A 27,485-nucleotide genomic window follows, 5' to 3' on the forward strand; every position below is an offset into this window, starting at 1 on the left:
CAAACACCCAGAGACACTTTAAATTCTCTTTTCTGCGTTTTATTTATTTATCGTCTCGCCATGAGTTTGTCCTTCAGCTGAATGGAGTGAAATCTTTCCTTTTACAGGCTGTCAGGTCACAGGAGTAATAGCTGCACCTCCGCTCAGGTCGGCCCCCCTCTGCTGCCTGTAACCTCCCAATTAGTTGAATCTAATCTTCAGCTGGAGATCATTCTATCATCTGCGAGTGAGCGCGTCGGATAAACTGCTAAAATGTCAGCTTAAATGCTAAATGCTAGCAGCAGATAATGTGGTCAATGTTAGCCGCTGATGTAAAAGGGAAATTATGTATTGCAGCTGTCTGTGTGAAGCGAGGAAGAGGGTGAAAGTCAAGTTTGAGTGAAATCAGCGCCTCCTCTTCAAAATGTCACAGGAGCATTTTTACAAATGGCAGCGCTTTGGTGTTCACACAGAGCGTCACATTTTCAGTCTGTCAGACACGAGCTGCAGGACACTGAGTCTGCTGCAGAGGCAAAGAGAAACAGGAGCACATTTACTTCTTCTTTCAGTAATGTGTAGCTACAGAGTAACACAGAAAGCCCTCTTCCCTCGCTCTCTTCAAAGCCACCAGATTCCATTAGAAAAAACAATCATTTTATATCGCAGGACACATTGAACTTTATTGATTGTGTCAAAAATAAGCGTTTGAAGTTAAAAATTTTACGAAAAAAAACTAACCAACGGAATAGTTTGGACTAGATAGACTAGCTTATTCTGTTTAAGGTAGAATTAGGGATTTTAAGAATGGAGTCTCGCGGCGTCAAAGAAATACAGATTAGAAAGCTGTTGATTAAAAACTCTTCTTCCTCTTGAGCAAAAGGGTCTGTCACCAACTTTTAATCAACACAATTTGAGTGTCCAATGATTGTTATGCAGCATTACAGTCTGTGACTGTTGCAGGCTGAAGCAATGGATGAAGCAATCTGCTAAATAAATCCCACCATTTTTTAAACTGAGAGTATTATGTTGGAGCTGATCAATACCGAGCAGCTGTTGTTTATGCTGCAATTATCAAAAAGGAGATATGGAAGGACATGGAAGCTAAGGCTTGTAGCATTCTTCTTTCTGCAGGATATTGAAACTGCTAGCATACCGGTAATGTTGTAAATGTATGAAACACCAAGCTACCCATCGGACCAGTGACGGGGCGTTGTTACATTTTTGAGCAGATGTACATCAGGCTACGTACAAAGGTTTCTCCATAGGTACAGAGCTTTGAGCATTTGCTGCAGCCTTAATATGATGCAGAAGTATAAATCAGGCTTTAAGAGCTGTGCAGTAGAAATCAACAGTTCCTCTGCAGAAAATAAACCAGCTCCTTTGAAAAACTTCAAATACTACTCTAGAAACACAGTATTGTGGTTTAATGCACAGTGTGTCATTGACAACAGGGTACAAACTATTTTCCTATGAGTGAGAAACCGTTTTTAAATATCCTACTTGTTAGAATTCTATATCATGAGGATTCACTTTTAAAATGTATACATTAATTGACATTGTGCTATTAGTTTAAAAACAAACATTTGACAGGTTTCTCGTCAATAAACGAACAACATCACTTATATTGATCCAAAACAATTTTCACATTTTAACGTAAAAAAATACTGTACTCCAGAATTTCAAACTATCAATGCATATGTTGGTATTTCTAGGTCATTGTGATGTCATTTCCTCTTGAGTAATGAACATATAGACGCTCCCTTGCTAATTTGTAAATCTCACCATCGAGCTATACAGTAGAAGACGCTCCCTAACTAATTTAAAATGTTTAAAAACAAAATTACACTATGAAACGGAAATGCCTAATTTGTTTATCGTGTCTCATGGCAGACACAACCTGATCTAACAGTGCACTCACACTGCACACGGACGCTCCCTAATTCAGTTTAGCACAGCCTGAGGGATGTTCACCTCATAGACTGTCACTAACCGAGTTAACACAACCTGTAACGTAATAACGCATGATGAGGATGTGGACCTGGGATGGATGCTGGGAGAGAGGGTTGTTACTGTAATAAGTGTGTGAACAGGGAAATATCATGTATTTGTTAAAGGAACACCCAGATATCACATTCAGCCCTGAGAAAAGAGAAAAACTCATGAAACAGTTTATTTGATTCAGACGGCCCGGGTTCAAATCCGACCTGTGGCTCCTTCCCCGCATGTCAATCCCCACTCTCTCTCTCCCTGGTTTCTGACTCTGTCCACTGTCCTATCTCTACAATAAAGACACAAAACGCCCAATAAAAAAAAAGAAAAAATTAAAAATTACAAGAGGAAGACGATTGTTTTAACCATAAACAGACATCACTCTCTTTTAAGACACCAAGCTCCATTGATAAAAACAGTCATTTTACCTTGGAGAACACATCTGCCTCTGCCTCTTTTGATTGTTTGTTTGTGTTCTTGTGTGACTGGTGTTATAGTGGTGAGCCCAGATCAAAAAAAATTCACCAGTAACTCCCATATTCTGAGTTAAAATCACAGTTTTTATCAATGGTTGGGGTCTTTAAATAGAGTAGTGTAACAGCTGTCATCTTCCTCTTCAACAAAAAGGTCTATCTCTGTAGGGATCCTTTCTCTAATGTTTTCAGACACTTAGAATAACAGTCTGAGCCTCTCTGGGACAAAAACAACAGCTTTTAGTGGACACACTTTTATCCTTCAAGGATTATGTTGCAGACATAAAAAAATTGCAGAAAAAATTCTATATTTTTTTACACCTACTAGTCATTACTACCCCTGATATCTAAAATGAGAATCAAGCTCAAAATACCAGGTCCCCTTTAAAAGTATGCGACTTTCAAAGATTGTCCAGGAGATGTCCCACTTTATAGCACCAGTCTTTCAGACCAAAACAAAGCTGTTTCTTCAGAGCACCGCCGCCGTCAAGCGTTACGGACCCAGTTCAGCCGTTTCTACAACTGATCTCCATTTAGATATTACGCTACTTTAAGGTTCTTATCAGCCATCGCCATGGTAATACGAATGAAGACAGAAAAATTCCCCTTGGTGTGTAGTTCTCAGGAAACTCCCTAGTGGATAGTTCCTCTTCAAAAAGTTCCCAGAACTGTTTGGTACAAAAACACTTTATGAACACAGAACTTAAAACAACAAGCCCAGAGGGGGTTTGACTTCACTCTTTATCTAAAAATAAATAAAATAAGGCCTAACTCTGTAATATATTGAATGAGGATAATGTCACACATTATACCTTTACGGTTGTAAAATTGTGTTATATTATGCCAACATGTAATTATGACATGTTAATACTTTGTAACTGTTATAGCTTGCGATCCATATTAAGTAATAATGATGCCAATTCAGAAGAATGACTTCTCACATTTGTTATTAAGGTCAATCCAAGGAGGATCAATACAGGGATAGCACTCCAGCATTCGCTAATGTAGCAAGAAGCACACGTTTGGATTGTAAATGTTATTAGCTCTGCAAGTATTTGGGCCAGAATAGTAGAGGAAAAGTCGCACGAAAATGTTCAGATTACCTTGAAGAGAACATGAAAATCTGAACACATTTCATCCAGTGGTTGTTGAGATATTTTAGTTTGTGATAAAAAAAAAAAAAACCTATAAAAACTATTGTTTTTTATTAATTTACATGATTTTAGAGGTTTATCTTGTTCACAGCCAGAAACAGATGTTCAGACAGAAAGCAGCTGTTCACCGTGCAGAAGACATCCAACATGGCCGTCACAGGTGAGTGAAACACCTGACAGCACTCTGGAACTTTTCTTCTCTCTTCCCTTCTTTCAGCATCTTTTCTTCCTCTCTGTGAGATGTAATTCTCACATGATGTCTTTATTGCACCTCCTCCTCCTCCTCCTCCTCCTCCTTCTCATGTTACCGAAATGACAGGCCTGCTGAGGGATTACAAAGGTGTTGCACAGATGTTGCCTCTTCCTCTTCGTCGTGCGTTACGGTGCTAATGACTTGTGTACGACTTTATAGCACTGCAGAGGATAGCCTCAAATTTTAACGCTCCTCCTCCTCCCTCCTCCTCTTACTCACCTCATGGAGTGCTGATGAAGCTGCTGTGTGATTAAAATGTTCCACAGATGTTGTTTAACTCTCCCCATCGTCGCCCCATCCTCTTCCTCCTCCTCCTCCTCCCTTAAACTGTAAAAAATAAAACCATGGAGGATTTCTTGCAGCTCTTCTCCGCCTCCCTCTCTCTGATACCTGGTGTGCTGATAGTTCCTCCTCTTCCTCTCCTCATGTTGCTCCTCGTCCTCAACTAATTTAATACCACATTTTCATCTACTTACACAACACTTATTGTAGCAAGACAGGATGTCAGGCCAGACAAGTTGCACGTTTTCTAATTGTTGTGTGTTTTTTGAGTTGGCGTAGTGTGTGTACTTGTAGGGTGTTTGCTATTGATCCATTGGGTTTGGCTTTTTGTAGCCCCTTTTTTCTTTTGCAGTATGTTTCCATTATTGCAAATGTTTTGGATTCACTTTTGCATGAATTGCATGGTTTCAGAGTTGTAAAGCCTTTTCGCCTCGTAAATAGTTTAAGCTGTTGCAGTGTGTTTGGATTTGTCGGTTCATACTAATAAATTCTACAACTTGGAACCCAAAAAGGACATTTTAAAGGGAATCAACTTCATTCAGTCTGTTGCACTCCAGCATTCAGCTGGGACTCAAGTTAATTCTTCGTGTCTTTTCTTCTTTATCTTCTCCCAAATAGATCTAATGAAGTGTCTTCTGTTTTCTTTTTTTACATGTGTATTCTCCTCCTCCTCCCCCTCCTCATGTTAAAGTGCTGATGAAGCTGCCGTGCGATTAAGGAGTTGCTCCACAGATGTTCCCCCTGTGATTGATTGCTTCATTTATTGTCTGAGGGCTGGATGTAATAAACTCATTAGCACACTCCCTGGGTGAGTGTGTGCGTGCTTTTGTATCAGTGTGTGTGTGAGTGTTGTCTGTCACTAACTACAGTGTCCACTTTGTCTCTTGGCCCCTCTGACGGCTGATTTATGGAGGGTTTTCTTCTCCCTGAGCTGAGTCGGTCGGTCCCATTGATAATGTTTCGTTGAACTCCGGTCTTCACATCCCTTAATGTGAAAACCTTCACACTCTGACCTGTCTTACTTTTAGTCTCGTTTACTCTCCAATGAAGCAGAGATTCCCACAATATGAACCCATCTGAACTTTTCAGAGCCAGGGAAGCTTGTTGATTGGATTTCTGTGGGAAAAAGAGCGATGCAGCTTCCCTCCTTTCGTGCCAACCCTCCGTCTGTGCTTGTTTTTTGGATGCTGACTTTGTTTCTGTCTCCTCGCCCGATTCTTTTTTGCTCTCTGCAGTGCTATCAATAGACCGTCACATGACAGGCACGTGTAGTTCGTGCGAGAATGCTGGACCAGAACCATGTGGCTGAAACGGTCTCCCCTCAGGCGGCTGTCCGTTGTGTTTATTGCATTTAGAACTCGACAGGGAGGACAGGAGCAGCAGTATATTTAGTAAATGACCCAGATCTAAAGGTGCAGGCCAGGGCGAGCACAAGTCTCTGCAGTATGATTTAACAAAACAAGATTAAAACCAGAACTCTAGGGAAAATGGACACAAAGAAAACAGATATGACGCATCAAATAATTTCACTTTGTGTCCTCTATAAGAACCACATTAATTATGTTTTTAAGTGCCGAAGAAAAATCTCAAAGTTGTTACACTTTGTATCCGTTCCTGTTCTTCTACATGTACACGTGCTGATTTGAGTGCAAAAGTATTCAGCATCACTTTCAGTGAGTCCATTAACAGCTTTGTTTGCACCGGCGGCTCAGTCTCCAGAGGTTCTCACCCTCTTGAAGTTGCTAGGTTTCCAAAGTTGACTTCTGCTTTGCTCATGAGTTTGTAAAATTCCACAGAGGTCACGGTTCTGTTCCAAACACGTTGGTTCGGTCAAGAGAATGGGCGCTGCCAGCAAAAAAAATATATGTTTAAGTGGACACAGGCTCAACTGTTCCACATGTTTTTAAGTCAAAACTTACACTTTAAATGGATTTAAATGGGTTGAATTTTCCAGCACAAAACCGTTTCTATTAAAAGTTGGCGGGAATATATTGCATGTTACATTAGATCATCTACAAATAAAAATACAAAATTCTTGGGCCACTGTTGTTTGGTAATCAAATTATAAAGTCCAAATAACTCTATTTAAACTCTTGCTTCTAAAACTGCAAAAATTGGAAAACTCCAGGGGTCTAATCCACATGGTGCCACTTTGCAGATATTCAAGGCTTTTTCTCCTTCTCACATATATCTCACTTAGCCTTTGATCAAATCACAGAAAAAAATGTCCTTGTTTTCTTTTAGCATTTTTACAAGAGCAAAACATTTTATCAGTATGAGAAAATAATCCAGCCTGTGAGATTTAAAACACATTGAGAGGAGTTTTTGTGTACTCAAGCTCCTCTGGACACAGAAAAGCTGTACAGCTGTTGTCTGAAACTCCCCACAACCCACTAATCTACTTCTGCAAAGTGTCCTCTAGCTCAGATGTAGGCTGTTAGCTTAAAGTGAGAACTTATGACCCATTTACACATCGGCTAACTCAGTTTTAGCCCTCTCTGCCCTGAGAAACTGGCGGACACGTTTATGCAGCTGACCGTCACGGCTCTCAACCTCGATTCCAGTCTCAGCTGAATTCATCATAATTCTGTTTTGGAGTCGGTTTGTTCCCCCGCTGGGAGCACGGGCCTCATATCCGCCCCATTTACACCAGGAGCTGAAATCCCAGAGAAGACAGAGCAAGTTATTTTAGTTCATGCCCGAGCTGTCGGCCTGCTTCAAATTTCAGGGATTAAATGACTTAATTAAAGGATCCCTGTTTGACTTTTACTCAGACCAAAATCCTGAAGTCATCACTGCTGAACACTGATGTGAGTTGTTTTTTCTACCTGATCACATCAGGACATGACGATCTTTTCTGGTCTTAAACACCTTGTACTAACTTCATAACATTAAATGTAATCAATATGGAGTCATTTAATTAGTCTATGTTGACCTAAAGACAATTTATTTTTTTCAAGAAACACTCTTGGGGAAAAAAAGTGAAGCAGTGTTATACTCGAGGTCCAGACTTTAAAATGCCAACATTGCATCACAACAGACAGAGCCACTTATCTGTACAGAGAGTGTAGCCCTCATGAATGACGACAGCTGTCACTCGGCTGCACTAGTGCCGGGGGGGGGGGGGGGAGACAGAGGCTGTTTTTGAAATCACCTACAACATACTGCAGTGTAGTGTACTGCTACATTCGATAGTATGTAGTATGGCTGCCAGACGGGTTATTTTGCAGTATGCCAGGCTAAGCTGGTTTCCGGTCTTGGAATGCAGAAGTAAACAATAGCCCAGTTGACGGCTAACGCTGCTACAGTGTAGCCTCCACTTATGGTCTGAAAAAGCTGACAAGTGGTTCATATTGATTTTCATTCAAACCTCACATTTTTCAGAGTCAGTACGACTTCCGGGTATTTTTGGCATACTGCATTTTGGCCAAATCAGTACTACTCGTATAGTAGGTGGTTTTGAAAACAGCCAGAGTGATTGTCCGAACAACTTCTACTATAGGTTTATATAGCAGGTGTTTAAAACTACAACCTACCTATACTCAGTGTGTTTTCATTATTATTATTTCAAAATATAGTTTTCCTCTCTTCCACTCTTCAAAAGGCTTTTTCTAAAAATGACTCTTAAAAAGGGGCGTCGTCTTATAATCAAGGTCGTTTTATGTTCAGCTAATAACAGTAATAATGATTCCATAGTTCTGTTGTTTCTTGTAGTTTTCACCGGTCTAAAAAAACCTGAAACTTCCTGTTTCTTTGTGTGGGGGAGTGTTCACAAGCTGTGTGGGTTTAATGTGTCAGGTGATAACAGGTTTTGAAAACTGGACAAATGTTTTTTGTTAAAAGGATTATTATTCGATTAGTTTGTTCATCACATGTTTGAAATGCTTTTAATAGCTGAAGACTGGACTAAATGTTGATTTTGTTTTTCTGTGTTTTTGTGTTGTTCTTTAGGATAGCTGATATTTTTGGCTCAGTATAAAAGGATCTTGAGGACATGACTGCAGCCTCGTCACATGTGTGAATGAGAAAACATGAGTGACACCTCTCAGGGGTTTTGGCAGATTTCTCGTCTGACACCAACCCCCCTGAAACACACACTCGCAGCCTGACTGTAAAACACACACACTCAAACTGTGTTCATCGCCTGAATCCAAATACTCATCAGCAGTTTGGACAGATGGTAAACTTTATCCGAACGCTTTGTTACTCCTCTTAATGACACCTCTTTATTTCATTCTCACACTTTTCTCATGGGTTTCTTTTATCAACTTTTGACATAATTTAAGTTACATTTGACTTCAAGCAGCCGGTATGTTTGATGATGTCTTCACCTGCTTTTTCTGTTTAAGACCAATTCTATTGGCTTATTAGAAACAAACTGACTTTTTAGAAGATTCTGGCTGTTTTCGAAACCACATACTATACTACTAGTACATACTGATTTGGCCAAAATGCAGTATGCAGTATGTGAACAACTGCAAGATCCACAGTATGCCAAAAATACCAGGATGTCATACTGATTCGGGAAAAATGTACAGTACGCATCGCACCAGTCTACCTCGTGTACTGTTTCCCACAATGCAAAGTGCCAGGTCAGAGATCAAAATGCCGGAGCGCAGCAATTTGAACTCGTCGGTGGCGGTGACTTAATATCTTGCCACATTATGGGCATGAACCAATAACAAATATGACACGTTCATATATTTATATGTCTTACCACCTCGGATTTTCCTGCATTTTGAGACTGTACAGTGCATGTGCCACAGCTGGACAAGCAGCTGCAATTACAGGGTCCTTGGCCTGCTCTATTACTACATATTATTCACAGCTGAGTAAAAGTTAAACCTGCATGTCTGAAAAGTATACTACAATTTTAAAAGCATGCCAATCATATTTCAACCCAGGGCATTTTGTATAAATGACAGAATATATGAGAGATTGTAGAATTGTTTTATTTTAATTATTGCATCCAGATGGGCCGTTGTTTACTTCCACATTCCAGGACCGTAAAGCAGTTTAACCGTGCCCATCATACTGCAAAATAACCGACGACTGGCAGTCATACTACATACTACTGTTGAACTCAGTATGCAGTATACAGTATATACTGCATACTGATTCAGATAGTAGTATGTAGTACGTGGTTTTGAAAACAGCCTCTGACTCATTTGTTTGATTTGTTTTCCATGTTGTCATTTATTTTATTTTACGTTTAATTTATCAATTTTTTAAAAGTTTTATTCATTGTTGTTTTTTACAAATTTTAATATAAAATGCAATTATTTAAAATTGTATTTTGTATATTTAATTAAAAAATGTTGTACTATTTTTTTTTTAATTGGTTTTATATTTCATTTTAATTTATTTTTTGATTTTTTGATTGTTATATATTTTGTTTATTCAGATTTTTTGTTGTTTATTTTTAAAATTCAATCACATTTTTTGTCTGTGGTTTTTCTATTTGATTATTTTATCATATACACAGACATTTTGTATTTTTTCTATTTTTTTATTTACTTTACTTACTATTTACTGTTATAAATAATAATCTTGCAAAATATCTGATGACATCACTCCTGAAATATGACGAACTTCCACCAGATACATGTGCACCCAGGGGTGAAGCTAATGATGATCAGTGTTCTGTTAAAGGTTTCAGCACATTTAGGCCAAAGCTAACTTTTCTTCCAGACTGTGACGTATTCCTTATAGACTGCAGGCAAAGCTTAAGCTATGAAATTGTGCATGCATCCTTAAATTCTACACAATTCTACAATTCACTTAGCAGACGCTTTTATCCAAAGCGACGTACATCAGAGAGTAAGTACAACACAAGGAAGGATCTAGAAAAAAGGGAACAATGTCAGTAAGAGCAAACGATCAGCTTTGAGTCTGATTGGACACACAGGTGCTGACAGGAAGTGACCAGAGGCAAAGCACAACATTGACGTCAGTTCTTGAGAGTTCTAATCAGTATAGAAACCATCTTATAAGTCGTCGTTATCAAACAAAAACAATCGTCACAACCATCATCATCATCAATAATATGGAGACCATCATCATTAAGTTAGTAGGTGTTCATGAAATAGCTGGGTCTTTAGCTTTTTCTTAAAGGTGCAGAGGGACTCTGCAGATCGAATGGAGTTTGGAAGTTCATTCAAATAAAACCATTTCAACCATTTTACACCTGTATGGAGTAGAAAGAAGTTAGAAACACTTGACGTCGAACATCCCAAAACAATAAATCAAATGCACACTCACTGTGTGAAAGGGTGAAGTAAAGGAAGATGTGCATGCTCAGTCACGTATCCCTGAAATGACTTACAGAGCAATCCCCCAGATCGTCACCTCACACACAGCTTGTCTGAGCTGCTGTCTGCGTTGTTGGAATTAAACAGAATGTCATGAAACATCACAACTTATTCTGCTACACACTTTGAAGATTTTGCAACGAATGTCTGCCTGTCAAAACGCCACAGCACTGGATATCAGTCAGATGCAGCGCACTGGAGGAAGCTCGTGCTCACGTTAACTAGCAGTAATGAAAGGCAGACGGGCTCCATCCAGCAAGGATCAAAAGCACGGACATTCAGAAGCAATTCAGAATGATTTAGAAGCCATTAACGAAGAGACAAAGGGTTGTTTAAGATGACATAACATTAGCAGATGTGTTTTCTTGCTGAAAGTGCGGCCAGGACGGCTTTGAATGTCTTGGCGGGCAGCTGCTCTCCCTTCTTCAAGTACTGCATATGTCACTGAGTCTTTTGGTGTACGCAGTGCGGGACTGTACCGGCCTACCCTCACCCCTGAAAGTTACACTCATTAAGGATATTTACAGTGAAAAATACAAAAAGGTTGTTTCGGTAGTTAATCACTTTGGCTGACACCTACCCCGCTGTTTCAGTCATAAATAAAATAAAGACGTAATTTGTCTTGTCGTTATAGGTCATGAGGAGACATCAGTAATACATTCACTCTGTTTCATAACCTGATCAAAACTCCACATAGGAGCTTTCAACAATAACTATTTAAAAAAAAGGTGAAATTGCCTCTGAAAACATCAGTGATCATTACAGACCCTCTGTTGGCTTTTTGGTTATGTCGTTTTTTTAAAAAAAAACCTCTAGTAACCTGATTTTTGACTTTCCAAGAGTCTGACTCCATAATGATTATTTCCGTTTCATGGAAAGATCATTTAGAATTAAATCTGAAGCTGTCTCAGAACCCCCTGCTGCTTTCTCACACCCAGTCTGAACCGCACCACACCAGATCATATATTTACAAGATGTTACTTTAATATGATCTGACTTAGATCATTTTATCACACGAACAAATGCTCAAAAATAACTCACAATGTTATTTATCAGTGATGGATGCTGGCAGATTACTGATGAATATATGGGTTAGACTGTGAGAGGACTCTCCAAATCCCGCGGGAATTCCTCCCTCTCGCAGGCTTCCCTCCATACATTTTTAATGAGCAGCTCGCCTGAAATCTCGCCTGCTCCGGTTTCTTCCTATACAGGCGGTAATTGCTTCTCTGGATTTTATTATTTTAAAAATATTCCAGGAAATATTAGCCCTGAAATGTTTTAAAATGTGGAAAGTAGGGCCTACAAAAAAATCGACATCAGTTCTTATTATTTATTTTTTTAACTCTTTTCTCTTGACATCGTGCTAAAAAAGACAAGTAACATTTTAGAATATATGAGCTCCTTTAACGAAAAACTGCCATAACGTCATTGTTTATAGCTTTTTAAGTATTTAATTTCCTTTTCGTAGAGGGGGTTGTTTGTCTTTAGTGTTTATTCTGTTGTCATAATTTGTCATGTGGTAAAAGAAAAATATTGTCTCAATACTTTATGTGACATGTTTCTGTTAGAGTCAAGGCAACTTGATGAGAAGTGTATTGATTTCAAATTGGAGACAGAAAATGATCGATCATTTTCTCGTCCTTGGCTTCTGACTGAACTTAAAGCAGCCTAGGCTACATATCTTTAAAGGCCATTCATTACCAGTAAAACGCTTTTATTTTATTTGTATTTTTTAAAGATTCACCTATAATTATATTTTTAATAGGATGATTTCCGTTTTTGGCGAAACAAAATCGGAAATCAAGGATTTTCCCGTCGGGCTTTTTTTTATTCCCCTGCAGCTTTTAATTATGCTGTTTAAAGAAAAGATGTGTGAGAAGTGTTTCCTCTCCGTTCCTCCTTCTGTTCCGGGTCTATATGTTTTATTTTTGTCCTGCGAGGAGCTCCCTCCCCTGCAGCTCGTCTCCTCCCTCACTTCGCATCACATCACATCCATATTAATGCGCAGACACGCAGAGCATGCGTGTCCCCCGGGGAGCCCGCAGCACGCAAACTGCGGCTCTGATGAAAACCTGCATGATCTTCATTACACCTTAACAACACTCAACACTACATTACTTAAAACATGTACTATACCAGATGTGAGGCCTTAAAGGTGTTTGTGCATAGAAAGACTAAAAATGTATTAAAAAAAGAGAAAGGTATAATCCTTTCAAACTGACGGAAATTCAGCTGAAGGCCTGAGACACGTAAAAAGAAAGACACGCTTGCACCCCCAAATGAAGACAAAGTAGTTTGAAATTACTTTTAAATATAAACAGACCACTTTAAAAATGTTGAATCTGAGCCCCAAATACAAATAACAGCAGTACATGAAATTTAAATACATTACTGCACATTACAGATTTAAGTATTGGGCTTCTATTTCTATTGTTTGCTTTATGTTTTGTTTAATATTTATATATGTTATATATATATATATATATATATGTATATGTTTTTGCGCAATGAACCAGATATTTTATGCATCTTAATGCTTAAAACGATTAAAAAAAAAAATAGATATGACACCTAGCTCATAAATCCTTTCACTTTAATCTGAGCTCCTTTTTTACAGAATGAATGTTACAGCCATCTGTTTGGTTATTTATTGCTTTTTGAAAGCATGATGAGACTGAATCCCACAATATTATTTTGATAAGAGAAATAAGAAAAAAGCAATTTAACTCAGATTTGCAATCTTCCTCTCAGAAATATTAAAGCAAGATCAAAGAAAATATTGAGTTTCTACTTGTTTTAAAACCTTTGTGATAGCTCACATTTTCACTTTTGTACCATTTTTCAGTTTAATATGTTCTTGCTTGGCCTAACAAGTTAGAGCCAAGAGGATTATGGGATATTTGAGTCTTTAAAAGTATGGGAGTCCCAAAATAAGAGAGAGTGAACTTCTCCACATAAATCATTTTGTGCAACTCTCAGAATCAATAGTTAATCGTTTTCTCTAAATGGTTTATTAAATAAGTATGACAATTCATTTTTATTTTATGTTTTCTCCTGCAGCATGTGAAGAAATCCATCCTTTACGAAAGATTATAGTTATATTAAAAATCATAAAAGTTTTCTGAAATCATCTTCTCAGTGCATTAAAGACCTGATCAGCATCAGAAAGAATCAGGTGTTGGCTGTTTGGAGTCATTGATCAGTTTAATCCAACTCAATGTAAAGGTGTGGCAGTTTGGGTTATCTACGTTAGACTGAACAAACATCTTCAGCATCAGGACCTCCTCCTCCTCCTCCTCCTCCTCTTCCTCCTCCTCCTCCTCCTCCTCCTCCTCTTTCTCTCGATCAATATAAACTGAGTACTGAGACGTGTGGCAGCTCAGGGACTCTCCCTCATTAATAATGAATACACTCCAAACCTCACCGTCTGTGTGCGTGTGCGTGTGTCTGTGTCTGTGTCTGTGTGTGTGTGTGTGTGTGTGTGTGTGTGTGTGTGTGTGTGTGTGTGTGTGTGTGTGTGTGTGTGTGTGTGTGTGTGTGTGTGTGTGTGTGTGTGTGTGTGTGTGTGTGTGTGTGTGTGTGTGTGTACATCATCTTGAATGAATCCCAATCGCCCCGGCTCTTGAAGCCACATTTTGAAAACAAAGAGGACACACTTCTTTTCAAACATTAGTCATTTTATTTATTATTCTTTGTCATTTTAGCATCTTTTATAATTATAATTATTCTTTTATATCTCAGTAGGTCTATAATCTGTAAAGTATCAATCTTGTGTTAAAACTGTCTGGAATAGACTATCTATAATAGAGCTTTTTTATATTCTCAAAATCATTTGATATACATTTTCTCTTGTTAGATGATTTTTTTTTGGAATAAATTCATTTTTTTTTTAAACTCTTTTAGTTTTCCTCATAAACAAACAAAGAGACAAACAAACAAACAAAAGTACACATCTTTTCCGTCAGAAGGCAGTGGAAATGTCATCTGTGCCTCAGCAAAGGAATAAACAACCTCCTTGAATTTATTTACTGTATTTATGTAGTTTACGATGCTACTGTACCGGTGGGACTCATCTTTTTAAATCTAACATACAGACCTAAAATATATCACCTCTAAGATCTTCTAGCATGAACATATGAAAAGGGGGGATGTGCTAAATGGCAACAGTCATATCTCTCTTCAGCCACGGTTTGATTTTTTATAGCTACACTGGCCATGAAGTCACGTCTTCGTATTGCTGTGGACTTTGAAAAATATTGTATTTCTTTTTTTTTTTTTCATCCAGTAACCGTTTTGCTCACAGATTCATTCATTTCTAGCACATGGTTCTGCTGAGCAGGGATGTGACAGGACAGGAGGAACACTGAGAAATCAACCACCAACATGAAATAAAGTTAATATACTGGGTTTCTAATTCACGTTCCAAAAAGGTTCTTTGTAGAGTTTCCATCAGGCTGATGTGTCCTACAGCAGCTTAACCTCTCAACATGTTCTCGTGGGATCTCAGGAGATGAGCACAATTGCTGACAAACTAAAATTCAGGCAACAATTAACAGAAATGTATGTCTACAACTACTTTGACTTTACTACGGGAGCCCTAAGCGGATATGCGTTCTCACATTTTATTTTACTTTTTTATTTATAACGAGAACATTTCAGTCGTTTTCTTGAGATCTCACGAGCTTAACTCATTATCACGGGAAAACTAGCATTGTTATCCCAAGAAAACAAGCTAAATGAGTCATGAGATCAAGAAAACAACTAGTTATCATAAGGAAAATAACAACAATAACCAATCTTAAACGATTTTACATTTTTTATCAAATTAAATACTGAAACTCAATACTTAGGGATTGCTCACATTTTAATCGCATGTTTCCATTATTTTGCATTTTTGTTCTGTCTTAAGCTTAGATTACTCTACTTCCGCTTTTGATACAAACCTGCTTTTATTTTGAAAGATTAGACATTAAGTCTGAGGGTTACAGCATTAACTTAGCCACAGAAAAAAGGAACTGGTTAAGCTGTTTAACATAGATATTAGCTAGCCAGAATAACTGGTTTACTTGCTAAACTTAACTTTGAGCTAGCTATCATCCGTTAAGGTGCTAAACTGATTAGCTAGCCTCAATTTATCTGGTGTAGCTGAACTGTTAGCTAGCCTTTCCCCTTGTACACTATGGTGGATGCTAAACTGAGCTGTTAGCTAACGTTAGCAAGTATAGTTTATCGATTTAACAATCACATTGGGCAGCTAACTTAACCATAGTCTGTTTTATCCTCTGAACTGATTTTATCTATCTGTATCTGGTTTAACTGCTTAATATTCTTTAAGCTTTGCAATAAACACTAGTTTTTTTTTTTTTGCGTCTGTTACAAAACAGGCTGGAATACGTTGCTTTAAAACCATTTACCTTTTTGACTTGTAGGAATAACCAATAGAACCAAAAATTGCCCCTATTACAGCAATTTGTGCTCATTTCCTGAAATGTTTAGAGACTGCCTGATCCGACTTCATGCAATTCGACATCAGTTTAAACTGTTCTTTTATGAAAAGCAGGCGTTACACTCTCAACTACATCCCTGCACCTCAGAGCTTGGTGAGGGAAAAGGCTACGATCACACCAGAGACCAGCAGGTTTCTTTATGGAGGGTCAATTTTCAAAATGAAAGCAAGCTAGCCAGATATACCCACCAAAGTAAAATGTCAATTTAATAATATGCGTCACAACTCCCAAGATTGACTGCAAGCCATGCTGCATGGGTCAAACCTCGACACCATCACTGGAGCTTTGCGTTCGGTCAATGCTAATAATTATCCTTTCAAGTCTGACATGTACAGTGGAAATTTTGCGCAGTGGTGACTTCCTTTAAATTAAATGAACTTGGTGCAAAATGCTGCCGTGCTAAAAGCTGGTGTGACCGTGGCCTGAACACAACAAACAGCCAATAAGTACACAAATATTACATCACCGTCAAGCATTCAGTCTATCAAACCTACCGGGATCAACACAGTCAACTTGGCGCGATAAAAAGGAAAAATGTTTGTGGTGGCAATGTGGCAACTTGCGCTCAAGGCCGCGGCTTGTCTTATTGATTTTGTGGCTTTAAGCTTGGCCTCGCGTTGCACATGAATATGTTCCTCAGGCTATATGGCAACTCTAATTTATAGCCAGATACTGTGTCAGCACCCTGCAGTCACATAGTGCTGTCTAGGCCTAGCCTACTAAACATCAATAATTCATGGTTGACTTTAATACTGTGTAATTCCACGATTGTAAGCGGGCAAGGATCCATCAAATTTTCATCATTGTCATCATTTCAGCTCAACGGCTAGTGAATATTTGATGTTATCGACCTCCAGGTCGGGTCGGCGTGTGATTGGATGAGCGCTGCAGGAGGACGGCCTGCAGATGTCCCAGGGAGGCAAACCAGGCCGCCATACAGTGATGTAGAAAAAATCCAGTTTGGGAGTATTTTTCTGGTGATGAAGTCAAACTCAGTCCTCGGAGTTGTATTTTTTCAGCATCGGAGAGTAACTATCACTCTTTTTCTATTTTCTTTTTTCACGTGTTTTTCCTTTTTTTCTTCTTTTCACTTTGTGTTTTATTTTATGTTTTCCTTGTTTCTGTTAAAACGCCAGCCAAGTCAGTATGGTGGGCAGCGTGGTTAGGACCATGGCGAGGCCCTTGGCGTCAGCTGATCTAGGGGCCCCGTTGCCGCTGCCACAGAGTTCAAACAAACTCCCACGGAAATCCAGGTTGCGGGACTCCTTTTTCAGTTTCTCCCAGAGGTCCGTCGCTCCCTCCTGGCAGTCTGCCAGCGCTGTCGTGGCACAGGAGTGGAAGTTATCCCAGTAACTGGCAGGAGAAAACACAGCAAGCATTAACACCACAAGCCTGTGACTGCAGTGGGAGGCTGGTTTGAAACTGAATGCATCATCCAGTCAAGAAGCAGAGCCAAGAGTGGAAGTCATCCCAGAATGTGGCAGCACAGAAAACACAGCGATGAGGAAGCTTATGAGGACAAGTTTATATTCCAGTAAAACAAGTACTTGTTTCAACCCAAACATCCTCCTTTTCCTGAACAAAACCAATATGTGTTTTTTTTTTTCACATTAACCAAAGTTGATGTATTGAAGCATTTCCACTCCACTACATAAAATTAAGTTGTTACAAACAAAACACATCAGTTTGCAGACGATGCAAAGTTCTCTGTTAGAGAATAATAGGCTATATTAAACACTTACATTTTCTAGTTCATTACTTAAGGCAGAGACAAAGGTGAACACAGTTTTAGGAAGGTTATTTTTCAGTAGGTCAGTAGGTTTAAGAGTTGTCAAGTACATAATTTGCACCAGGACTAATTAAATTGCCATTTTTAATTCATTTGAATTGGTTGGATTGTTAATAACTTGGTTGGTTGGTTGGTTGGATGGATGAATCGATTGATGGATGTTCAATAAAAAACATAACAGGAGTTTTGTTGCCTAAACATCATTGGACTTTTCTCAGTAACTTGAACACTTTATTTGCTCCATATTTATTATTGCTAACTTGACCGCAGAGTCCTGCTGCAGCAAAACCAACACTTAAAGGAAACCTACATCTTCACATTGTGAGGCGAATGGTTTCTTACCAAGCTGTTGCATGTTGCAAGTTGGGAGTTAAAAAACATGGGGGGGGGGGGGGGGGGACTGTCAGTTATTAAGGTTAATTGTTCTTATTATAACTGGGATAAAATCCTGGATGCATTAGGATGACTAATATGTGGTTCCAGAGTTGTAATTTCATTTAATTTCTGTTCTATATCTAATTTCTTTCCTTTTTCTTCCGGACTAACTATCTTCTTTTCCTAATCTCCTGCTCCCCATCCTTTCCCGTCATTTGTCTTTCCGTTCTTTCTACAGGCTTTTTCCTTTCTCTCCCCTTTCCATTTCTCTTGTTTCTTTTATCTCTTCCCCTATTTCCCCTCTTTCTTTTTAACTGTTGTCTCCTTGTTTTTTTTCCTAAATGTTACTTTCCCTCCATCCTCCCTTCTGTCTCACTTTTTTGCTTCCATGATGTTTTATTTAAATTGAAGCAGCATCATTCTCTCTGTTCTCTCCTTTAGTTTCATTGCTTTTTTTTTTATTCTGTCTTATTTGTCATTATTTGTTTTTTGGCTCCTGCTTGCTCTCTTTTTGTCCCTCATTTCAATCTGTTCATCTTTTTTTTTCTCCTTCCTCCTCCCAGTTTATGTAAAGACGACACCAGCCTGCTCACCGACGTGTCCTGCCAGACACACACACACACACACACACACACAGACACAGCGTATCTAATCCAATCTTCCAATCTGCTCTTATTGATGTTGACCTCCTGAACCGAGCCGTGTCGATGCTACATCTCTCAGCAATTAACGTGTGTGTGTGTGTGTGTGTGTGTGTGTGTGTGTGTGCGCGTGTGTGTGTGAGAGGAGGCGTATTAACACATCCCTTCTGCCACGCCTCAACACTGCTGTGATGGAGCTGTCACTGAATTAAAAAATCATGTGTGTGTTTTTGTGCAGAGTGGGGCTTCCTCTGCCATCTGGTGCCCACCCGCTCTGGTGGTGGGGTGGGATGAAAGGGGGATAAAAGGGGAGGGGGTGATGAGGGTGGGGGTGGGGTCAGCTGGCTTGCACATATGCACACCTCTGGTCCCCCTCAGGGTTTCACTTTAATCACTCATATTATTTTCCAATCGGGTCTCACTGAAGCTCATCATAAAGTCACTCAATTGAATGTAAAGACGTGTTTATGTGTGCAAAAATTTCACTTTTTTATATCAGTCTTAATAATCAACCCAAAATATTACATATTTCAAAATTCGGAGCGTGCACATATTCACTCTCAACACAGCTCAAATTTGGCTGCTTTGTCATTGAACAGGTTAATTTAAAGTTGTGCAGAGTCAATAGTCTAGTTATTTGAGCACATTACAGCCTGATACAAAAAGGAATTTGTCTAGCTTATTTATTTCCCTTGTTGCTGCACATCAGTCTGCACGGTTGAGTTGTAGGGGTCAGAAGGCAGAAGGGGCCATGTGATAGGGTAGGCAGTATCAGCGTTGTCACTCCCTCGAGCACACTTCAATGGTGCCTGGGTCTGTTAAAGGTGGCAATGCTTGTTTTGGCTGGGTGGAACTCAAGGTCATCAGTAGGGAATAGGGGCATAATTGGGATGAGGGGTGTCTTCACTGAGCACTTATCCTTTCATTAGGACACAGGTACTGCATGTTTATTTCACATTAATATCGTGTAAACCCCCTGAACAGTGTATTTGATGTGAATTTACCTGCAAATCTTGTGCAGGTTCTCCCTGTCGTCCAGGTCCTGGGGATAGCTGGCCATGTTCTCCCCCAACTGCAGCAGACAGTCTGAGAAGCCTTTAAACACAGAGTCACATTGACCAGCACTGACCAGCACCGTCTGCAACACGGAGACTGCGAATCGAGGAAGATGAAGACGAAGAAGAGGGGGAGGAGGAGCCAGGAAGGAGTGGAGGTAAGGACATAAAGGCAGGGAGGGGAGAGAGAAAGGAAGGAGAATTTCAAGTTAAGGATATTTTAAGGTATGAGATCAAGGAGATGAAAAAAATGGTAATTCCTGTCCATCCAAGTTTGACAATGACTACAGCTCATGTCCTGCATTGTTGAAACAGGAAATATGTATTTTTCCTTTAGCATGAACGCCACATGCATTTGTCTAAGCCTATTGGTAAATACCAAAACTCTTTCAAAGACGAATAAGGGGACCTTCAGGGTCTGTATGAGATGAAACCAGATTAAACCTTGCATAAATTTTCACTCATCAGCTGCAATATTAGACACTTAGAACAACGGCTATGGACATCCAGCAGGTGGAAAGACAGGTTAAGTAGTATAAGCATCAAATAAGTCCACCTAAGGGCTGGCAGTGCAGGACTTTTAACCTAAAGATCGACGGGTCTTGTGTGAAATCAAAACGTCCAGTAGATCTTTTTTCAACCCAAACCAAAACGTTTTTGTTTAAAACCTAACCAAACTGCAATAACTTCTACTCAACCTTGTGTTTTGGTAGAAAAATGCAGAAAAGGAAAGCTTAAGTGTACATTAAAATAGACTACAAATGGTTGTTCAAAACGGATGCTTCTGGAAGTCTTGATACCAAAAGCATGTCTTAAACATAAGCAAAATGGTGTCTAAAAGGAGTTGCAAAACCTTAAAATATACACTAAATATACTTCAACAGCTGCAAAAGTGTATCTTAAAATAGTACCTCAAAGTGGTCTCTAAATGGTTTTCTAAAAGTAGTTGACAAGGGGCTCTGAAGATAGACTCTAAACGGTACTTTATAATAGTCTTAAAATAAAATTGTCATAAAATTGCCATAAAAAGATACAATAGACAAGGGAACCTTTAAACAGTCTCAGAAAGATTTCCTTGAAAAGAGTCTACAATATCATCTTAAAATAGCCTCAAAAGGGTTCCTTTAACCATTTGTAAATGGTCCATGTAAAATATCTTCGAATGGGTACCTTGAAACAGTCGCTTAGTGGTCATCTTGAAATATCTTGCAAAGTCTACCTTTAAATGATCCTTGAAACAAACAACAGATAAAAACAACCGAACAGGTAAAAAATACTAGAAAAAACTACAGAAGAACTACCAAATATGAAACTTTTATAAAACTTCTGAACAACAACAAGTGCACAGAAACATCACACTGAACCTGATCTGAGGTTCTCAAGAATCCCCTTCAGTAAATGTTGCATTTGGCAAGTTTATTTTGAAAAAAAAACATGCGGCAGTTGTTGTTAAATGCTAACTACATAATTTGTAATTGTGCTTCCAATTTAATCACAACATTCAGTTATCATCTCGCTCAGAATACAAACATATAACCAAGAAGTCATATCACAGCTTTTATAATAACAGATCAGTAAAAACGAGTCATTTTTGAATGGAGACTGGTGGACAGTTGAGCTCACCTGTGAGACAAAGCTTTTCTCTTAATAATGTGTGTTAATGTGACAGAGACGAACTGATGGTTAAAGGAGTCACTGTTTCCTCACACTAATGGCTCTGTTCATTGATTTCCTTTGCTTCAGTCTGACTCACACAGAGCAGCAAGGACGGAAGAGACACCAAAGAAGTAACTTACAGATAATACAGAAACAAAAAACACTTTCACACTGTTTTGGTAATATAATCACTGTTCAGTGTGTGTGTGTGTGTGTGTGTGTGTGTGTGTGTGTGTGTGTGTGTGTGTGTGTGTGTGTGTGTGTGTGTGTGTGTGTGTGTGTGTGTGTGTGTGTGTGTGTGTGTGTGTGTGTGTGTGTGTGTGTGTGTGTGTGTGTGTGTGTGTGTAATTGAAGCAGTGTCTCAAATGTAAAACTCAACTATAAAACATCACAGGTCTGACACGCCGCCCACCTCCTCAGCACACACACGCAATAACACACACACGCCCCTTGACGCGACCTCTGTTAAGTGTGCGTGTGTGCGCGTGTGTGTGTGTGGTTCATTAAGCAGGACACCAGGCTGATTGATTGGTTTGGATAATAACACGCCGGCTGTCCGGTTCCACTCGATCAAACTGTGGACTAACACAGCGTGACGTGTTGGACGAGACACGGCTGTTAAGAGAAATATTTACAATGACTTAAATACTGATTATAAAAACTGCTTAACAAACGACGTGTTAAAAACCACTAAAAACAACATGTAAAAAATACTTAACAAACTACCAAAAAAAGGGACTTTTATAAAACTACTGAACCAACTACATAAATAAAGTTTTTAGAAATCTACTTTACTTCATTTACTCTACAGAAAAACTACAAAACAAACTGTTAAACCCGCAATAGAAACTACATTTAGAAAGTTGATATATAAACTATTTATCAAAATACAAATAAAAACTACTACACAAACTACACATACATTATTTTTTAAACTGAATGTGTAAAGCACTGTAAAAATGACAATTCATTAACCAATCCAAACTAGAAGTAGGCTTCACAAACTACTGTAAAACTACACTTAGTTACATTGAACTTCTGATGATATAACTGTTTTATTATCTTTCCTTTATTACCAAAAAGAATGTCCAATGACATGTCTCCAAAATGATGTTTATTTAAAGAAATCTCAGCAGATTTAGTATTTAGCTATATCACAACTTTGTCTGACTCATGATGGACATTTATGAAACCCAAAAGATAAAATATCCATGAGGCAGAACTATAGAGAGATGTCTTTTGTCTAATCCAAACCTTCAAGCCTACATGACCCACAATCCACCTGTACCGCAGACAGGTGGGAGATTGAAGTGTGATATGCTTGTAGCTGCAAAAGTCTGGTAAACTCTGACTCAACACTGAATATTTTAAACATTTGTCAAACTTGTATTTATCAGCTCTTATCAACACTGACTGATTGATCTCATAGTGACCCAGATGGTTCCACAAGAGGGGTCTAGACCACTTCATGACTTTAACAACACTAATTTAAAATCAAATAAATCAAAGGTCAGACTCTTGAGAAGCAGATTTGTCACTTTCAAGAGGTAAAGCAGTAGGGGATACTAAAAACTGTAAAAAAAAAAATAATAATAATCTGTAAAAATGTAAAGCTGAGACAATGTGACATGAAATAGTTCAAAGTAGCATTATAAGCAGCGGAAACATCCAAAATACACATAAATTACTAGTTATAATCAAAATTGGAACCAATGTTATTGCACTATGACAACTGAACCTGTTGAAAATACTGACATACTTTTACTTTTGGAAGACTTTGCATGAAAGTAAAAAATATTTTAAACGTATTTGTACCGTAAATAAAGTATAAAGCATCTGAATGTCTTCTTCCACAATGGTTAAAATCCAGATAGAGAAACAGCAGTTTGAAGTAGTGACTGGTGTTTTAAACTGAAATTTGAACCTCAGTGAAAATAAACTGTTGTCTCGTTTCTATCATAATGACTTTTGGATAATGTGTGTGCAACAGTTTTAAGTGTCCCTCATGAAACTTAACACTGAAATGTTTCTGTGATATTTTGCAATACAACATTTTTTTTACCTGATGAGCAAATAGCATCTTTAAATCTAAAATTTGTAAAATCTCTTTCTTCCAATATCGCTCTCTCTCTCTCGCTCTCTCTCTCTCTTTCTTTCTTTCTCTCTCTATGGAGGAGGCATTACATCATCTCAAACACGCTGCACACTTTCTCTTTTGTCTCTCTGCAGTTTTTAATCTATCGAGCCAATCAGCTGCAGAGAAAGTCACAAAATCCTAAAATATATGAATGGAGACCCCCACACACAACAAAAAAATCACTGCAGCCTGTGTTACTTCACTCATTTTATTTGATCACATATTAATTTTCCTCTTGTTGATTTATTAATTTTCTTTCAGTTTTTTTTAATTCCACATCGTTAATATATTAATGAATATTCATTATCATGTGAATCTCAGAAACTGGCATTAATCAGAGAGGGAATCAAAACATTTCTCATTTGTTCCCCCTTATTTCTGTGTTTTAGGTGTTTTAAATGAACCCTCTCACCTTCCTGGGCGTTTCTTTCTGAAGAAATGTTCAAAGATAAAAAATGTTTGTATTAATTGTTCACATCTGCAGAACAAGCTGCGATTTGTATTCGTTGTATCTTTTCATTCTCTATCCCTAAAACACGTTCGACTTGAATACTAACATTTATTTTCAACCATCCCTAACTGCATTATTATATATTTTTGTGTATTGAGATTTGTTTTAAGTGTAATGTTTTCATCATCTGAGTGAAAACAATACAGTCCCATCTCGCGCACACAAACGGGGACGCGCGAAGCTTTTGCGTTCACGCCTCCCACCATCCAGCACGCTCGCACTCATTCACCCCACCTCCACACACACACACACACACACACACACACACACACACACACACACACACACACACACACACACACGCTGTTGCCTGCAGTGCATCTCTGCCAAAAGCAGCGTGTTGTAGCTTCCACAGACACACCCACCTCCGACACGCACACAAGGACGTTTATTTTCGCGCGTAAAAATACCCAAAATATACAACCAACCATTTCACAACACCGACAAAAAATGTTGCAACTAATATCCTTTAAAAGAACATTAATGTCAGGAGTCTGAGGGTCTCTATTTTTGTGGTGATATATTTTCTGATTCGTGCAGGTTTGATACAAATGTCGATGCTTTTTATTTGGTTTTAATGTTTTGGAGGGAAATGTGCAGAAGCAGCAGCGCGCCAAATCTCCTCTCACCGACACTAGATTATTAATAAAATACCGAACAAAGCTTTTGTAAAAGAAACAACTCTTTCCAAAGTGCCACAGAGAGATAAGAGGAAGATTCAGACCAAATGAAGCCGTGCAGTCCGCAGCAGGGGCTGCTCCTAAAAATAACTGAAATGATGAGAGGGGGGGGGGGGGTGTATTTGTAATGCAGACTAATTAATCGATTTTATTCGATTTCTCTCCATGTATTAATCAGTGTGTGAAATAATTCAGCCGCTCTGTGCCCTCATTCGAATTGGGTTTCATTCTCGTCTCTTTCTGAGCGAGTGTGATCCAAAAAAAAACCCCACCAAAAAACACAGAAATTAATATTCATTCATCATCTAATCTCACTTCTTTTGTTTCTAACCTCCATAATCTCAATAATCTGAACATCATTTCAATCATTTCTGCATCGTGAAGGCGCAAACCCCCCTCTCTCTCTCTCTCTTTCTCTCTCTCTCTAACAATAGCACCGGTGAGGATTCTGTCTTGAATAATTCAGCATTTCTCTCTGCTACCAGCAACACACACACACACACACACACACACACACACACACACAGCCCTCCTCCACAGCGTCGTTATGCAACAGCAGAAAACATTAACCATCTCCATATTTCTCCTCAATGTATTTGCATTGATTTTTTGCAGATATTAGACGCATCCCAGTTTTGTCCCTCTGCAGATGTTTTTTTTTTTTGACCATGCATGGAGCTCATGTGGAGTTCTCTGCACCCTAATAACACGTGATTTTTATTGTTAAAATAGAGCAGTTTTTAACACATTTACCGTCGTGCACGAGGCGCATGCACGCGGCCGATGTTTTTGCACATTCGCATCGAAAATAATGGCGACAATTTCGTTTGCGCTTTCGTTGATGGAAGAAAACCAAAGCAGCGACTAAAATAAAGATGAAATGAATAAGGAGGTGCTGTGTGAGCGGATGCGGGTGTGCCGGAGCCGATAAAGCCCCGCACACTGCGGCGGGAAAGACGGAGCCAGCACCAGCTACAAACCGGGAGGATCAGCTCCTGTTCGACATTTTAACGCTTCGTTTCTGCCATATTTAATATAGGCTACCTGTAATTCCCGTAAAACGAGAACTCGGACGTGCATCGTTTTGTTTTATACAGCATCTTGGAATCTGCAGAATAAACCAGAAATATGACGAAAACGAAAACGAAACAACACTTTTAATTTTCTGACATTGAAACTGTAGAAATATTGTGTTTTTCAACGTGAAAAAAATTCAACAAATGTCTCCACTTTCGGACGACCGAGGTGCAGAGAGGGGGGAGGAGCAGGGGAGGACGAGGAGGAGGGAGGGATGGGGGCATTCCCCTTGTTAGCACACACACACACACACACACACACACACTGACACGCTTGTTTCAAACACTCACACACACACACACACACACACACACACACACTCAGAGATGATGTGTAGTCCCGTTAAAACGAGCCTCCGCTGCTTCATTCAAATCACCCAAATCAAATCGGAAACAGTCAAAGAAATATAGATTGAGTATCAATAAAAAAATCTGTTAATATTGTTTAAAACGAATTCAACTTTAACATTAGAATTATTAACATTGAATTTTATTTTTGACACGAATTGTCCCTCTTTTTTTTCTGCCGGTTATTCCTGAGAGATATTTACAAATTCGTTTTCTCAAAGCGACTGCTGTGTTTTTATTTCATCTCTAATTATTTCTAAAATTATAAAGCACCTTCGTGGGTCAAAATGACCTACAAGGCAGTCCAAAAACGATATTTCTGCTTTTTAAAACACGAGGAAAAAAGCAGGAAAATGTCGCTCTTGGGCTTTAAAAAATGTTTTTTCCCCCCAAAAAATCAGAGAAATATATCAGACGTTTGTTTCTGCAGCTGTGGCATGTGTTACATCAAGTGTTAAATATTAAAGAGACTCACCGATGTGTAGAGCTAGAAAGAGAGCGAGACATCTGGAGGACCAGGTTACTCCCATCCTCTGCGTCCTCCTCTCACCATGAGAGTCTCAGTCACAAAGTTAGAGAGCCGCACATTCCCCGCAAAACACCCGCAAACAGCTGCTACATCCAACACTTGCTTTCTCCTCTTCCTCCTCAACCTCTTCTTCCTCTTTTTTTGTCTTTTCTGAGTGAACGTGCACTTCTTGTTCTGCTGCTGCTGCTGGGGCTATGCTCTCTCGCGCGCTGCTCTGCGCTTCCTGCCTGTTTTTACGCGTCCGGAGAGAAAAAGAGAGAGAGAGAGAGGGAGAGAGAGAGAGCCCCTCCTCCTCCATCCACCCCTCTCTCTTTCTCTCTCCTCATTAATATTTGACCTGTTATTATTATGATCTCATCCTTTTCTTTCTTTTTTTCCTTATTTTAAAGATTTGACCCTGAATAAACACAAAATTGCATCATTTATTTGAAAATCCCTTTCTTTACATTTAAGGACTTTTTTTGTCTTCATATTTGTCAAGAAAAATCTGTGAACAAAGACAGACGTGACACGTGATTGTAGAAAAACATTTCTTCTTTTTGAAATAACTCAAAAGCATTTTTTTCCGGAGTTTTGATCTGCATGACTCGATTATTCTTGTTATTCATGCGTTCATAAAATGACGTGTAATTCTGCTGAAATTCTCTGAGGGAAAAAATAGGGGGTCAAATAAGTTACTCTTTTATAGAATAAAGCTTTTTGTTTTACTTCATCTTTAACCATTTTTTTTAAGTAAG

At 38.8% G+C, this 27,485-nt stretch overlaps 1 protein-coding gene across 1 annotated transcript; it reads right to left on the minus strand.

Moving 5' to 3' along the window:
- Positions 1-14,319: 14,319 nt before the first annotated feature.
- nrn1a (neuritin 1a) lies at positions 14,320-26,978 on the minus strand. Its single transcript, XM_061064372.1, has 3 exons — positions 26,695-26,978; positions 19,761-19,908; positions 14,320-17,304 (listed from the first exon to the last, which is right to left on the minus strand). Exons 1-3 carry the CDS (start codon positions 26,747-26,749, stop codon positions 17,076-17,078), a joined length of 432 nt encoding a protein of 143 aa, XP_060920355.1. The 5' UTR covers positions 26,750-26,978; the 3' UTR covers positions 14,320-17,075.
- Between the last annotated feature and the right edge of the window lie 507 nt (positions 26,979-27,485).

The sequence above is a fragment of the Labrus mixtus genome, chromosome 19 (assembly GCF_963584025.1).
Source record: "Labrus mixtus chromosome 19, fLabMix1.1, whole genome shotgun sequence".
NCBI classification, from domain to species: domain Eukaryota; kingdom Metazoa; phylum Chordata; class Actinopteri; order Labriformes; family Labridae; genus Labrus; species Labrus mixtus.

Bases quoted from the DNA above. Each gene is read 5' to 3' on its own strand.
- nrn1a (XM_061064372.1), bottom strand. From the start codon at position 26,749: ATGGGAGTAACCTGGTCCTCCAGATGTCTCGCTCTCTTTCTAGCTCTA. The intron at 19,909-26,694 runs GTGAGTCTCTTT...CTCGATTCGCAG, and splicing joins CTTTCTAGCTCTACACATCG to TCTCCGTGTTGCAGACGGTG. The intron at 17,305-19,760 runs GTAAATTCACAT...TTCTCCTGCCAG, and splicing joins AACCTGCACAAGATTTGCAG to TTACTGGGATAACTTCCACT.